At 43.6% G+C, this 13,435-nt stretch overlaps 3 protein-coding genes across 3 annotated transcripts; 1 reads left to right on the top strand and 2 right to left on the bottom strand.

The window, feature by feature from the left end:
- Positions 1 to 59: 59 nt before the first annotated feature.
- Positions 60 to 2,187, bottom strand: LOC134192338 (serum paraoxonase/arylesterase 2-like). The gene is made up of 5 exons (XM_062661067.1): positions 2,079 to 2,187; positions 1,917 to 1,981; positions 1,782 to 1,837; positions 1,199 to 1,716; positions 60 to 621 (listed from the first exon to the last, which is right to left on the bottom strand). The coding sequence occupies exons 1-5, from the start codon at positions 2,147 to 2,149 to the stop codon at positions 180 to 182; spliced, it is 1,152 nt and encodes a 383-aa protein (XP_062517051.1). The 5' UTR covers positions 2,150 to 2,187; the 3' UTR covers positions 60 to 179.
- A 43-nt stretch (positions 2,188 to 2,230) lies between these two features.
- LOC134192353 (uncharacterized) lies at positions 2,231 to 3,319 on the top strand. Its single transcript, XM_062661087.1, has one exon. It carries the CDS (start codon positions 2,257 to 2,259, stop codon positions 2,944 to 2,946), a length of 690 nt encoding a protein of 229 aa, XP_062517071.1. The 5' UTR covers positions 2,231 to 2,256; the 3' UTR covers positions 2,947 to 3,319.
- A 695-nt stretch (positions 3,320 to 4,014) lies between these two features.
- Positions 4,015 to 5,295, bottom strand: LOC134192521 (MFS-type transporter SLC18B1-like). The gene has a single exon (XM_062661257.1). It carries the CDS (start codon positions 5,293 to 5,295, stop codon positions 4,015 to 4,017), a length of 1,281 nt encoding a protein of 426 aa, XP_062517241.1.
- Between the last annotated feature and the right edge of the window lie 8,140 nt (positions 5,296 to 13,435).

Genomic DNA, 13,435 nt, shown 5'->3' with positions numbered 1-13,435 from the left:
GAGGCCTGCTGGGACACTACAATTACTACACAATGTCTGTTGTCTCTTGGTATGCCAACACCTCAATTTGTATTATTCAAAACATGGAGCTCAATGATGTTGGTATTATTAATATATTTAATACGCTGACTGTGCTTTGTAAGTAAGATAGGTGAAGAAAAACTGTGTTCTGTCATGACCTAAACCAGATGTGTCATATGCCAAGCATCTAATGATTTGACTTCACAGTAGAGAAGACGATGCAATGCAGTACCCACCAACATATTTCCACGATGGAAGACAGCAACAGATGATCCTTGCAGCTCACTACCGTCATTGCTATAAATCTGTATAATTTCGAAGTCTGGAAATCGCAGACCTTTACCGAAGTTTTCATTTCCGAGTCGAAGACGAAGCACTCGAGAGCCAGTTTGATGATTGGTATCTCTGTGTATATGCCAAGCCATGTCTATGATACGAGGATGACATGCAAGCCACAAGTCTCCACCATCTGGTTGAGTAAATATATTATCGCAGTGGCTGGCCAGATTGATCACTTGAATGAGTTGGAGAGTGTTGTCATTTTCATTACGTTCGTAGATGTTCAATTCCATGGCAGTACCAACAACCACATAAACGTATCTATAAAAAGACAGTACAATGTAATATTAAAATATAAAACCTTAGGATTCGGCAGCAGATGCATGATTGAGTGATCCTGATCTGTGTACATGCAATAGCTACTTAAATATGTCCCCCTAGCCCACAGTTTTTCTCATTGTAAGTTGTCGTCAATTCTTTGTTGGTGCATTTCAAATAGATTCGGATCCAAGTTGTGACACCAACTGTCACTTTGCAAGTAAGTCTAAATTTGTAGGTGGAGGTACAATTGTCTAAAGATTGAACGGCTGCTCGAGTACAACAGTCAATCAAACAGTCAAAAAGGTATAAACTGAACATTTTGCATGGCAAGTGTTATGTCTGTATGTGTAGCAGTTCCTGGATTTACAAAAAAAAGTTGTATATCTATAGCATGTCATTTTTCATCCAAATTATATCATCTTGTGCCAGCAATTCCATCCAATAGGGCATCATGTACCCTCGCACCAGACCCTTTCGTGCTGTCGTGCCTGAGTGTCTGGTACGAGGCTAACATCTCCAACTTCAGAACCAGAAATATAACCCACAGCAACATCAAGTGTGCCTTACAATTTTATACCTGTGGTCAGGTGAAGTGCTTACTCCATTGGGGAATTTCAGATCTCTGGCAACCAATTGAGTCTCATTTCTTACGCCATCGTGGAATACCACAGTGGCCTTCTGCAACTGCAAATAACTCTCAACGAGCCTCATCATTGCCGAATCGAAATAATGGTCATTTGTGACATAAAACATGTCGTGACCGACTGCCTCGACATCATTCGGTGCATTGATCAGTTGATGCCGGATCTGTTTCACATGTTTCAATGCACTTTCATCTGAGAGGTACTCAAACACCTCTACCGCCTCTCCGTCTACCAGATGAGTGACAACATAGAGAAATATCTGACCGGTGTTCTGATCGTGCCAATAGCTCAACCCATGAGGATTAAACGCTTTTAGATCAAACCCTTCGGAGGGCAACAAGTGTAGTTCTGTAACGTTCTTTTCCGGTTTATTGAAATCAAACAACAAAATTTTTCCATCTCGAGGTGGGACAAATTGAACTATGTCGGAAGGTTTGACATCTCGAAGACCCTAGACAACCATTCGAAAGCATTGTGAAACTATGAAGTTTTGTCGGGTATCATTGTGGGTCTTACACTTGATATCAGAGCATGCTCATTTGGTAAGAGCACAATGTCTTCAGATCCGTTTACTGAACACACACACACACACGCCAACATCACTAATACTAATTAATTAATCCATGTGACACCCAGATGCCGGAGACCGACCGTCAATGATGCGACAAAGGCCAGGAGATTGGTTGTAAACCTTTTCAAATACGCCCAGTAGTAAACTGTAAAGAACACAACCATGTTAGCTAGATGCTTGTCATTTCGACGAATTTATGGATGCCGTAGAGCTAACTAGATGACGACGCACAACTGACTTACAGTGAGCAGAAACAGAAGTGAGCAACGTAGGCCACAGCAAGCACCGTGACAGAAATCAGCAACCATCTCATAGTACAGTACAACGCAAATCAGACATCTACACTACAATATGATAGGAATGTATGCGCTCTAGGTTGGGATTCCGAGGCAGCAATTGTTTGAGCTACTGGTCTCTGACATGCAAGTAAGGGAACTGGCATCGCGCAAAGACGCCTTCTACTTTCATCAGGACTTCGTGCAGGACGGAATCGTTATAGAACGCGATGGCCGGACTGTGAGCAAAGGTCACTCGACTCACGAGTTCTCCTTTGCGGTATTCAATGCTGTGCCTTTACACACTGGACTTCATCGGTTCGAGTTGACTGTGGAGCGATGTTCTCGCTCGACGTGTGGTGCCGTGGGCGTGGTCCACAGCGATTTCGTCGAGAGGTCGTGGCCTCGACGTCCGAGTACGAAACCTTTCTTTTGGTCTTTTGCTTGCTATGCTCGTCCTAGACCGGAGCAAATAATTATGGAGGATTTTAGTGACCGGGGCCCCTATGGTACGCGCGCGGGTCCCGGAGACAAGATTACTGCGCATGTCAACATGGATGGAAGAACTATGGGATTTTCTGTTAATGATGTTTACTATGGAGAAGCTTTCCGGAGTCTTCCCGATCGCGTGTATTTTGCTATTGCCATGTATTATCCACAGACGACAGTATTTGTGTTAGAGAATTACTTGGTGCCAGGATTGCCACGTTTGCAGACCTTGTGCAGTGTTGTGATACAGAAATCACTGCGAATGGAGTCCAATGCAGAGGAACTACCCTTACCGAAAAAGCTGCAGCAGTTTATTTCTTCTGATCGATACTGGGAATTGTATTGAGCAATTGGAGGTGTGAAGTCAGCTGCCAATATGATGCATGACTACATGCATATTCTGCTGGGCATTTATTAAATTTTTTGAGGAAGCAAGCGAATGGTGTTCATTCTTTCAGGTTACCCACTTGGTGCCTTTTTGCTGTCTTGAAGAAGGAAATGAATGGTGTTCATTCTTTCAGGATACTCAGTTGGTGGGTAGTTCCACGTGTTGAATTATTGACAGACGTTTTAATTATATTGAAGTGCAAATTATTAGTTTGGCAGCACGTGTAGTACTTTGACATGTGACTTCTTGTTACTTTGTGACTTGACTTCGTCTATTGGTTGCATGGATTGCAGGTATTGTAACTTGTTTATTAATCAATTACACATACCTATTAAATGCACAAGCACAAATGTCACTAGTAACTAGGGGCGTTTTCGATTGACCTCTTCCAGAGCTGGAAGACGGGGATGAAAGACATGTTCGATTGGCAGTCTTCCTCTTCCGAAAGACTCTTGCAGCTCCTGGCTGGAAGATCCTGGAAGAGAGGAGTGGTTACGGATAAGAGGCGTCCCAAGAGACATACATACTACTCTAGCTCTCCATCTAACAAGGGTAGTAACTCATCATATTCAAACAGTTCTAGAGTACAATTTACGCAAGCAACAACTGCCCTGAGACCATATGTAACTGAGCATGCGCAACCAATCTTCCACTCTTCCAGAATCCCAAGATCGTTTGATTGTGTTCCAGTCTTCCAGCCTCTTCCAGAAGAGGTCAATCAAACACGCCCTAGATATCTGTTACAGTGTAGTTTAGACAACATCAATAAACTCACCTGTGACTGATAATAGTGGTGTGGGCGTGGGCGCATGCGCGCGCGCGTGTGTGGTGTATTAAAAACGGTATACTAGTATATGTACAATGTTTGGTCATCTTTGCATGGAAGTGTTGTGGGAAATACCATATTGATTAGGTACAGTGCTTGGTCCTCATCTACTGTGGCATATAGATCTAAAGCATTTAAACTATTTGTGTTACTCTAATGCACTAGAAGCATTTTAGACTATTCTAACTACTTTATACCATTTAGCATGCTCTAGAAAGTGCAAATATTAACAAATACACAACTCCAAATGATGTTCCGATGATACCCCACAGTATAGTAGCTTCACCAAAACCCAAATAATCTACAGATGCTCCACCTGCAGCTGAACCGGTTACTCTTCCAAGATTACCAAATATGACAAAAACAGAGTACAACTTTCCAGTTGTGTTTTCATCGAGCTTGTCTTTTTCCAATCTTTTACATAATTCGTTGTTAAGGTCTGTGTATGCAGGACAATAGGTAAATGCACCCCCAAATCCTATAGAGATTTGTGCAAGATATTGCAATTCAATGACATGTCCAAATGACACTAGAAAGAATCCACCAGCAGCAGCCATTATCACTCCAATGGGTGTAAACAATCTTGGATGCACTATATCACACAGTCTACCCACAACAGGTGTTGCCAATATACTTGGAACTGTACCTACCAAAAGGACAACACCCACATCTTTAGGTGAGAAGTTGTACTTGGTGTGCAAGAAATCTGACAAAGTCGCTTGCGGAAATGCAAGCGCAATCGTGTATATATAAGTTGAAGCAAGTGACAGGATTGGCCACAAACGGAAAATTTGTCCAAAAAACTGTTTTGTGGATACATAAACTGTTTGATTTGAGGTGTGAGATGGCTGAGAGCTGTTACCAGTTGGCAGGAAAATAGCAACCAAAGAAAACAACAAAAGTAATATTCCTGTTACACCTGCTGGCATAGCGAATCCCATCCAGTCATATAGACTGCCTCCGAAAGGTGGTCCAATCATATTTCCCAGAGTCCATGTCAATTCCATTAATCCTGCTACAACTCCAATTTTTTCCGGATATGAAGCTGCCACCAGTGAGAAAGATGCGACGTCTGCTGAAGCCACACCTAGACCAATAGCCACTCTCAGAACAATAGAGAAAGCCAAGAAATATCTCCACTCGGTCACATATTCTAGTGCCGCAAAAATGAGCCACGCTGCTCCCGCTACAAACAGTCCAGTTACCAGACAGAACTTGGAACCGTGAGATCTCAACACATAGTGACCAGCAATTAGCGATCCTAATACGAATGTTGGCGAGAACGCCGACAAAACGTATCCGGTAAGTTCTGACGGGCGTTTCTGATTGTAGGGCTCCTTTTTGATGTACTGCGGATAGTACGTCGATATGAGGCTGTACGAAGACAACAGTAGCGCACGCATTGTGACGGCAAAGAGAAGAAGAAGCAACCGGGGTTGACGCTGGCGACCTTGACCGTCATCTTGACAAGAAGATGGCATTGTATAGCATTTATTAGTACGTTAGCACTGCAGGCTGGACCACGCTAGAGCGTACGTAACGAGTGTAGATAGGTAGAGTGATAGAATATTTTGCCTGCTGTGAGAAACCATCTAGATGTGTTACTAGAGGCGTTAATCCATGGACAATAAATTAGGAATATCTCATCGCAAATTCGAGAGACGAGACTATTACACGCGAAGTGCTGCGAAGTGCTGCGAAGTGTTAGTAATCCTGCCATTTCACTAGTTGTACAGTATCCGTAGGTGGCGCAACGGAGTTTTCTGACCGTCTACTGAAACGCCGCGCCCTATAGCTAGACAATACGTATTTGTTGTTATGGAAGTAAACATGCAGACTTCTTAGTAATTTAGATTGCGTATCTAAGCCTGGTATGTACTGTAGTCGTCATTTCGCGATCGTGATCAATGACAAGACAATTGCAATGTACAGTATAATTACTCACTCAGTTCCGTTGTAACGACAGTGCTATCAAAAGTTGGGCGACGGAACTTCATGAGGCTTTTTCATCGCTGTTTGGTCACATGCACGAATCATGATCTGTAGTCGGACACGGAAACAATTTTTTTGAAGTAGGTCCTATAATGAAACGTGGTTGTGGGGAGGAGAAATTTGAAGTTCTTGTACACACACACACACACACACACACACACACACACACACACACACACACACACACACACACACACACACACACACACACACACACACACACACACACACACACACACACACACACACACACACAATTTTAGATACCGAGAGGTCGATAGATAGCCCTATAGGACCACGCCCATTTCTGTTGTGCTCCCCGGATTACAAGCTTTGGCTCATCTAATGTAGAGTTAGCCTAGTCCCCAGACTCTCTCGCGCTAGTCTTGTCGGTGCCCGTATGAAAATTCCGGGCACCGGACAAGACTAGCGCGAGAGAGTCTGGGACGAGGCTAATGTAGAGTGACTCCGAGCCTATATATTTATACGCTCTAATTAGAATAAATCCATGAAGCGGGAAGAAATTAGCTCTGCACTTGAATTTGGATTTTGTCTAAAAACTGTGTAGCGTGGGATTTCAACATCCGGGAATAACGAAAGCGCGGCGAGACTGGTCACTGGTCTAGACTCGACCCAGTCTCACTCCGTCATTCCCTGGAGCAAGTGCAACAAAAAGCACGTGCCGAAACACGTGGAGCGCGCGCGAGGAGGAGGACTGGGTACGAGTCTATATCTGTATCTATGTTTGTATGTACGGCGGACCGTATCTCCGCCTCCCCGCGTCTGATCTCCGCCGAATTTGGCCTGCGCACGCCGAAACGACGGACCGCGAAAGTGAAGCTGTCGTCGTCTTCCGTACTTCTCCCGCGACGACGTGATTTCCTGAAACTGAAGCAAGTAACATGATTTGCCATAAACGGAAAATTGGGTCAAAAAACTGTTTTGTGGATACATAAAAGTTTGATTTGAGGTGTGGGATGGCTGAGAGCTGTTACCAGTTGGCAGAAAAATAGAAACCAAAGAAAACAACAAAAGAAATATTCCTGTTACACCTGCTGGCATAGCGAATTCTATCCAGTCATTTATATAGACTGCCTCCGAAAGGTGGTCCAATCATATTGCCCAGAGCATGTCAATTCCATTAGTCCTGTTACAAATCCAATTTTTCCGGATATGAAGCTGCCACCAGTGAGAAAGATGCGGCGTCCGCTGAAGCCACAACTAGACCAATAGCCACTCTGAAAGCAATAGAGTAAGCCGTTACATATAGATAGTGCCGCAAAAGTGAGCCGTAGCACGGTGCTCCAGTTAGAAACAGTCCAGTTACAATGCAGAACTTGGAACCGTGAGACCTCAGCCCATAGAGACCAACACCGATCGATCGAAATACGCATGTTGGCGTGTACGCCGACAATACGTATCCTGTGAATGCTGACGGACATTTGTGATATTGTAGGGCTCCTTTTTGATGTACTGCCGATAGTACGTCGATATGAGGCTGTAGGAAGACAACGGTAGCGGACGTGTAGCAACGGCAAAGAGAAGAAGAAGTAACCTGGGTTGACGCTGGTGACCGTGACCGTTACCTTGACAGAAGATGGCATTGCGCAATTGTCTAGCATCGTATCTATGTTAGCACTGCAGGCCAGACAAAGCTTAACGTACGTAACGGGTAGAGATAGTTAGAGTGATAGAATATTTTATTTGTTATGAGAAACCTTACTACTAATAGAGGTGTTAATCCATTGCAGTGCCCATATCCTGAACTCTAGTGTTGATAATAGATATCCGGGACGTGAGAGTAGTGAGAGCGTATAGTTTTGACTGAAACGATGTATTTCGCCGCTTTGTGTTCTTTTGGTGATATTCTATATATTTTTAGAGCATTACAACTTAGAGAGTCCCAACGAGACCGTCAAAATGGACGACTGCGGAACTTGAAGTGGAACAAGAGGAGCGAGCTTTCATGTGTGACTTGTGTGAAGGATGGGAACACGTCGCCTGTGTGCGAGTGCGACAGACCCAGTGAATGGAGCCACAATTCAACCAGAGAGAGTAGACAATCAAGAGAGCCGTAAGATCTGAAGTGTACGTATTGCTCTTGGGCAGAAGTTGTGTTTGTGACCATGCCAAACTAGTAAAGACAGTTAAAGTAAGGGTAGGAGAGGACGAGGAGCACTCCACATCTCAAACGGTACTAACGGGAGTTGTCACACCATGTGAGTTCATCTTGACCAGAGAAGACTGTGATTTTTGAAGGAACTATTGGATGGTAGTCGTTGTACCAAGGTAATTGTTACTAATTGGGAGAGCCACCCTATACAGTTGGACAAGAGTATGACTGTTGGTGAGTTGGAGCAAGTGACATCGGTAAAGCCGTCAGACTCCCTGTGGAAGGAAACTACTAATCCTTTGGTAGGAGTCTGCTATCTCTCAGATGATCTACTTGATGATAGACAAGCACGGCATCAACGAAGGTTACTGTGGGTGAGAGTGTTGAGAGTGACGCGAGAGAATTGTTCATGCGGCGTTTACAGTCTGAACATCAAGCCTTCACATTGTTAGAACAGGAGTTAGGGGAGACAGACGTAGTGGAGCATGTGATTGATACGGCGACCGAAAAACCGGTTAAAGCATGCCCACTAAGGTTGCCATATGCGCTACGTAGTATGGAATTAGAAGAACTAGACAGACTCGAGAGCACAGGGTGCATCGAGCCATTTAATAGTCCTATGCATCGAACTTAGTTCTAGTGAGAATGAAAGAGGGTGGGTTAAGAGTTTGTGTCAACTATCGAGGAGTAAATAAGGATAACATTCTAGACCACTATCAACTACCAAGAATTGACGAGTTGATCGACACTATTGGTCATAGAAAAGCAAGTTTTTCAGTTCTTTGGATCTGATGAAAGGATATCACCAAGTCAAACTTGCAGAACAGTTAAAGCAGACCGCCTTGTCTTGCCATAAAGGTTTTTTCCACTACCGCAGGATGCCGTTTGGTTTGACAAACGCCCCTGCAACTTTTCAGAGATTTATGAATAAGTTGTTCTCGGGTATTGATTGGGAGTTTGTCTTCACGAATTTAGATAACATACGAATTGTATAAAAATCTTTTGAAGAACACCTTATTCACGTGGGTAGTGTATTCAAACAGTTACAAGCAGGTTTGCAACTGAAGCCAGAGAAGTGTTCTTTTGTTAGGAGCGATTGATTGCTTGGGATTTACTTTGTCAGCAACAGTGACCAGCAATTATCGATCCTAATACGTAAGTTGGCGAGTACGCAGACAAAACGTATCCGATAAGTTGTGACGGACGTTTCTGATTGCAGGGTTCCTTTTTGATGTACTGCGGATAGTACGTCGATATGAGGATGTACGAAGACAACAGTAGCGCACGCATTGTGACGGCAAAGAGAAGAAGAAGTAACCGGGGTTGACGCTGGCGACCTTGGCCGTCATATTGACAAGAAGATGGCATTGTATATCATTTATTAGTACGTTAGCACTGCAGGCTAGGCCACGCTAGAGCGTACGTAACGGGTGTAGATTGGTAGAGTGATAGAATACTTTGTCTGCTGTGAGAAACCGTCTAGGTTGGTTACTAGAGGCGTTAATCCATGCACAATAAATTAGAAATATCTCATCGCAAATTCGAGAAACGAGGCTATTACACGCGAAGTGCTGCGAAGTGTTAGTAATCCTGCCATTTAACTAGTTGTACAGTATCTGCAGGTGGCGCCTCGCGTTGGTGGCATCCCAACAGAGTTTTCTGACCGTCTACTGAAACGCCGCGCCCTCTAGCTAGAAAATACGTATTTGTTGTCATGGAAGTAAACATGCAAAATTCTTAGTAATTTAGATTGCGTATCTAAGCCTGGTATGTACTGTAGTCGTCGTTTCGCGATCGTGATCAATGACAAGACAATTGCAATGTACAGTATAAGTATGCACTCAGTTCCGTTGTAACGACAGTGTTAGGGTATATTTGTTGACATAAAATTTTTGAAAAATAAAAACATTGACTATGAAAGGTTGGGCGACGGAACTTCATGAGGTTTTTCGTCGCCGTTTGGTCACTTGCACAAATTGTGATCTGTAGTCGGACACGAAAACAATATTTTTTGAAATAGGTTCTATAATGAAACGTGGTCGTGAGGAGAAGAAATTTGAAGTTTGTACACACACACACACACACACACACACACACACACACACACACACACACACACACACACACACACACACACACACACACACACACACACACACACACACACACACACACACCTAAAAACCCTAAATGTCAGGAGTTGCCTCTCAGAGGTCACGCCCCCAGCTGTTAAGCTGGACCCTGTGCGCTACTCAGGAAACTTTGGGTCTGCGCTAGCAAACTCCTGCAGCCGGGCCAGGAACTCGCAGGAGCACCGACATGTAAAGCCAGCTGTGGTGTGAGCCCCCGAAGTCTCACCAGGACCCCAGTGGCTGATGTCACGTCACAGCCGATGGCCGCTTAGGACCTCAGTCAATGACCAGGTACTCATTTATACTCCTGAGTCGCTTGCGACCCTTTAAGGTCCCGGATGTAAACACTCCATAAGATGACTCTCTAACCAACTGAGCTATCGCACCACACACACACACACACACACACACACACACACACACACACACACACACACACACACACACACACACACACACACACACACACACACACACACACACACACACACACACACACACACACACACACACACACACACACACACACACACACACACACACACACACACACACACACACACACACACACACACACACACACACACACACACACACACACACACACACACACACACAATCTAGATACCTAGAGCTCGACAGATAGCCCTATAGGACCACGCCCATTTCTGTTGTGCGGCCCGAATTAGAATCTTCGCCACATTTAATGTAGAGTAACTCCAAGCCTATATATGTATACGCACTAATTAGAATAAAGCCATAAAGCGAAAAGAAATTTGTTTTGCATTTAAATTTGGATTTTGTCTAAAAACTGTGTAGCGTGGGATTTCAACATCCGGCAATAACGAAAGCGCGGCGAGACTGGTCACTGGTCTAGACTCAACCCAGTATCACTCCGTCATTCCCCGGGGCAAGTGGAACAAAAAGCACGTGTCAAAACATGTGGAGCGTACGCGAGGAGGAGGACTGGGTACTAGTCTATCTGTATGTTTGTGCGGCCTGGCGTATCTCCGCCACCCCTCGTCCGATCTCTGCCGAATTTGGCCCGCGGATGCCGAAACGACGGATCTCGAGAGTGAAGCTGTCGTTGTCTTTCGTACTTCTCCCGCGACGACGTGATTTCCAGTCGATGAAACCCGCCTCGAATTCGTCTCCGCTCGCGTGCGAATATCTCCGTAACGGCGTATCGGATCTGCACCGAATTGAAGCTGCCCGTTCCCGACGTCGGACGGTACGCGCGGAGCGTGTCGTTTATTACGAGCGACGTCGGGAAAGGAAAGATATTATTGCTCATATCCGGGTCTTTAAACAACGCCCACAGTCGTTTGCCCGTCTCTACGCTCATCGAAGAGCTACCACGTTTGATATACTTGTTCCCCGCAACGTCAGCAACGTCTTCGAAATGGTGACGTTCAGCGGGACTGTCCATGGAGAGACGGCACGAGTCGTGACTTGGTATATATACGGGGAACGGATTATCCAGGTGAGTACGTAACTGCACGTGACTTCCAATTCATGCTGCTAAAATATATTTCCGAACGGGATTCCCGTCAAATAGATGCCAAGTTCGGTACACCTGTTTCTCGCAAAGAGACAACGTCTTCGAAGTAACGCGGCGTTCAACGCGACTGGCGAAATGGTTTCGATAGTCTAATTAGTCAACGGGATTCTTGGAAACGAGACATTGTGTTACATTTTCTTTGTCTTCAATGGGATACTAGCTATATAATAATCAATAGTCTCAGAATGTGATACCATTGACAGGAATTTATATAACTCTGAACGAAATTCTTAATGAGAATTCTGTCTGGCTGATAGTCTTTCAAAGATACACTTCGTGATAAATTAGAACGGGATACTCATGCAACAACATATAAATTTGCATACATTGAGATACTCCATTCTTGCTAATTTCTTAGAACGGGATATAACTATGATAAGAATTCTGTTTGCCTGCTAATTTTCAGAACGGAGTAAAAACGCATGTGAACTCATGCAACAACATAAATTTGTAACGATAAATGAATTAACTAACAACTAATAATAATAAAAATTTACTAACAATTAGTAGTATTAATTAATAGCTAATTTGAGAAGGGGATGGTGGGCTAATAGCCACCTGTGACTGATAATTTTGTGTGTGTGTGTGTGTGTGTGTGTGTGTGTGTGTGTGTGTGTGTGTGTGTGTGTGTCAAAACGGTATATGTACCATGTTTGGTCGTCTTTGCATGCAAGTGTTGTAGGAAATACCATATCGATTAGGCACGATACTTGGTTCTCATCTACTGTGGTATATAGAGATTAGTTCTAAAGAATTTTGAACTATTCATGTTACTCTAATGCAAATGCAAATGAAAGCACTTTGGACAATTCTAACTACTTTACTATTTTAATATGCTCCAGAAAGTGCAAATAGTAACAAATACACAACTCCAAATGATATTCCGGTGATATCCCATAATATAGTAGCTTCGCTAAAACCTAAATATTCTACAGATGCTCCACCTGCAGTTGAACCAGTTCCTCTTCCAAGACTACTTAATTAACATGACAAACTTTCCAGTTGTGTTTTCATTGAGCTTGTCTTCTTCCAATCTTTGACATAATTCTTTGTTGAGGTCTGTGTATGCAGGACAAAAGGTAAATGCACTCCCAAATCCTATAGAGATTTGTGCAAGATATTGCATTTTAATGACATGTCCATATGACATGAGAGAATACACCAGCAGCAGCCATTATCTCTCCGATAGGTATAAACAATCTTGGATGCACTATATCACACAGTCTACACGCAACAGGTGCTACCAATACACTTGGAACTGCACCTACTAAAGCACAACTCCCACATCTTTGGGTGAGAAGTTGTACTTGGTGTGCAAGAAATGTGACAAAAGTCGCTTGCATTTCAATCGTAAATATATAAACTGAAGCAAGTGACATGATTGGCCATAAACGGAAAATTTGTCCAAAAAACTGTTTTGTGGATACATAAAATGTTTGATTTGAGGTGTGGGATGGCTGAGAGCTGTTACCAGTTAACAGAAAAATAGCAACCAAAGAAACAACAAAAGAAATATTCCTGTTACTCTTGCTGGCATTGCGAATTCCATCCAGTCATCTATATAGACTGCCTTCCAAAGGTGGTCCAATCATATTGCCCAGACCATGTCAATTCCATTATATTAATTAAGTATTAGCTTCTAGAGCGTTGTACACCAGTAATACTGTATCAGGGCTGGATCCAGAGGGGGTTAAGGGGGTTTCAACCCCATATTATCCAATAGGCGTGGTTTAATCATTTTATATAATTTCATTAAAAAACAGAAAATTAGTAATGCTATAAAAACTGCTAACGGTGAACCCCCTCTTTCAAAAATTCCTGGA

This window comes from Corticium candelabrum, chromosome 16 (assembly GCF_963422355.1).
Source record: "Corticium candelabrum chromosome 16, ooCorCand1.1, whole genome shotgun sequence".
Taxonomy (NCBI): domain Eukaryota; kingdom Metazoa; phylum Porifera; class Homoscleromorpha; order Homosclerophorida; family Plakinidae; genus Corticium; species Corticium candelabrum.
The sequence above is the reverse complement of the archived record's forward strand: the minus strand, read 5'-3'. Positions and strand labels throughout refer to the sequence as shown.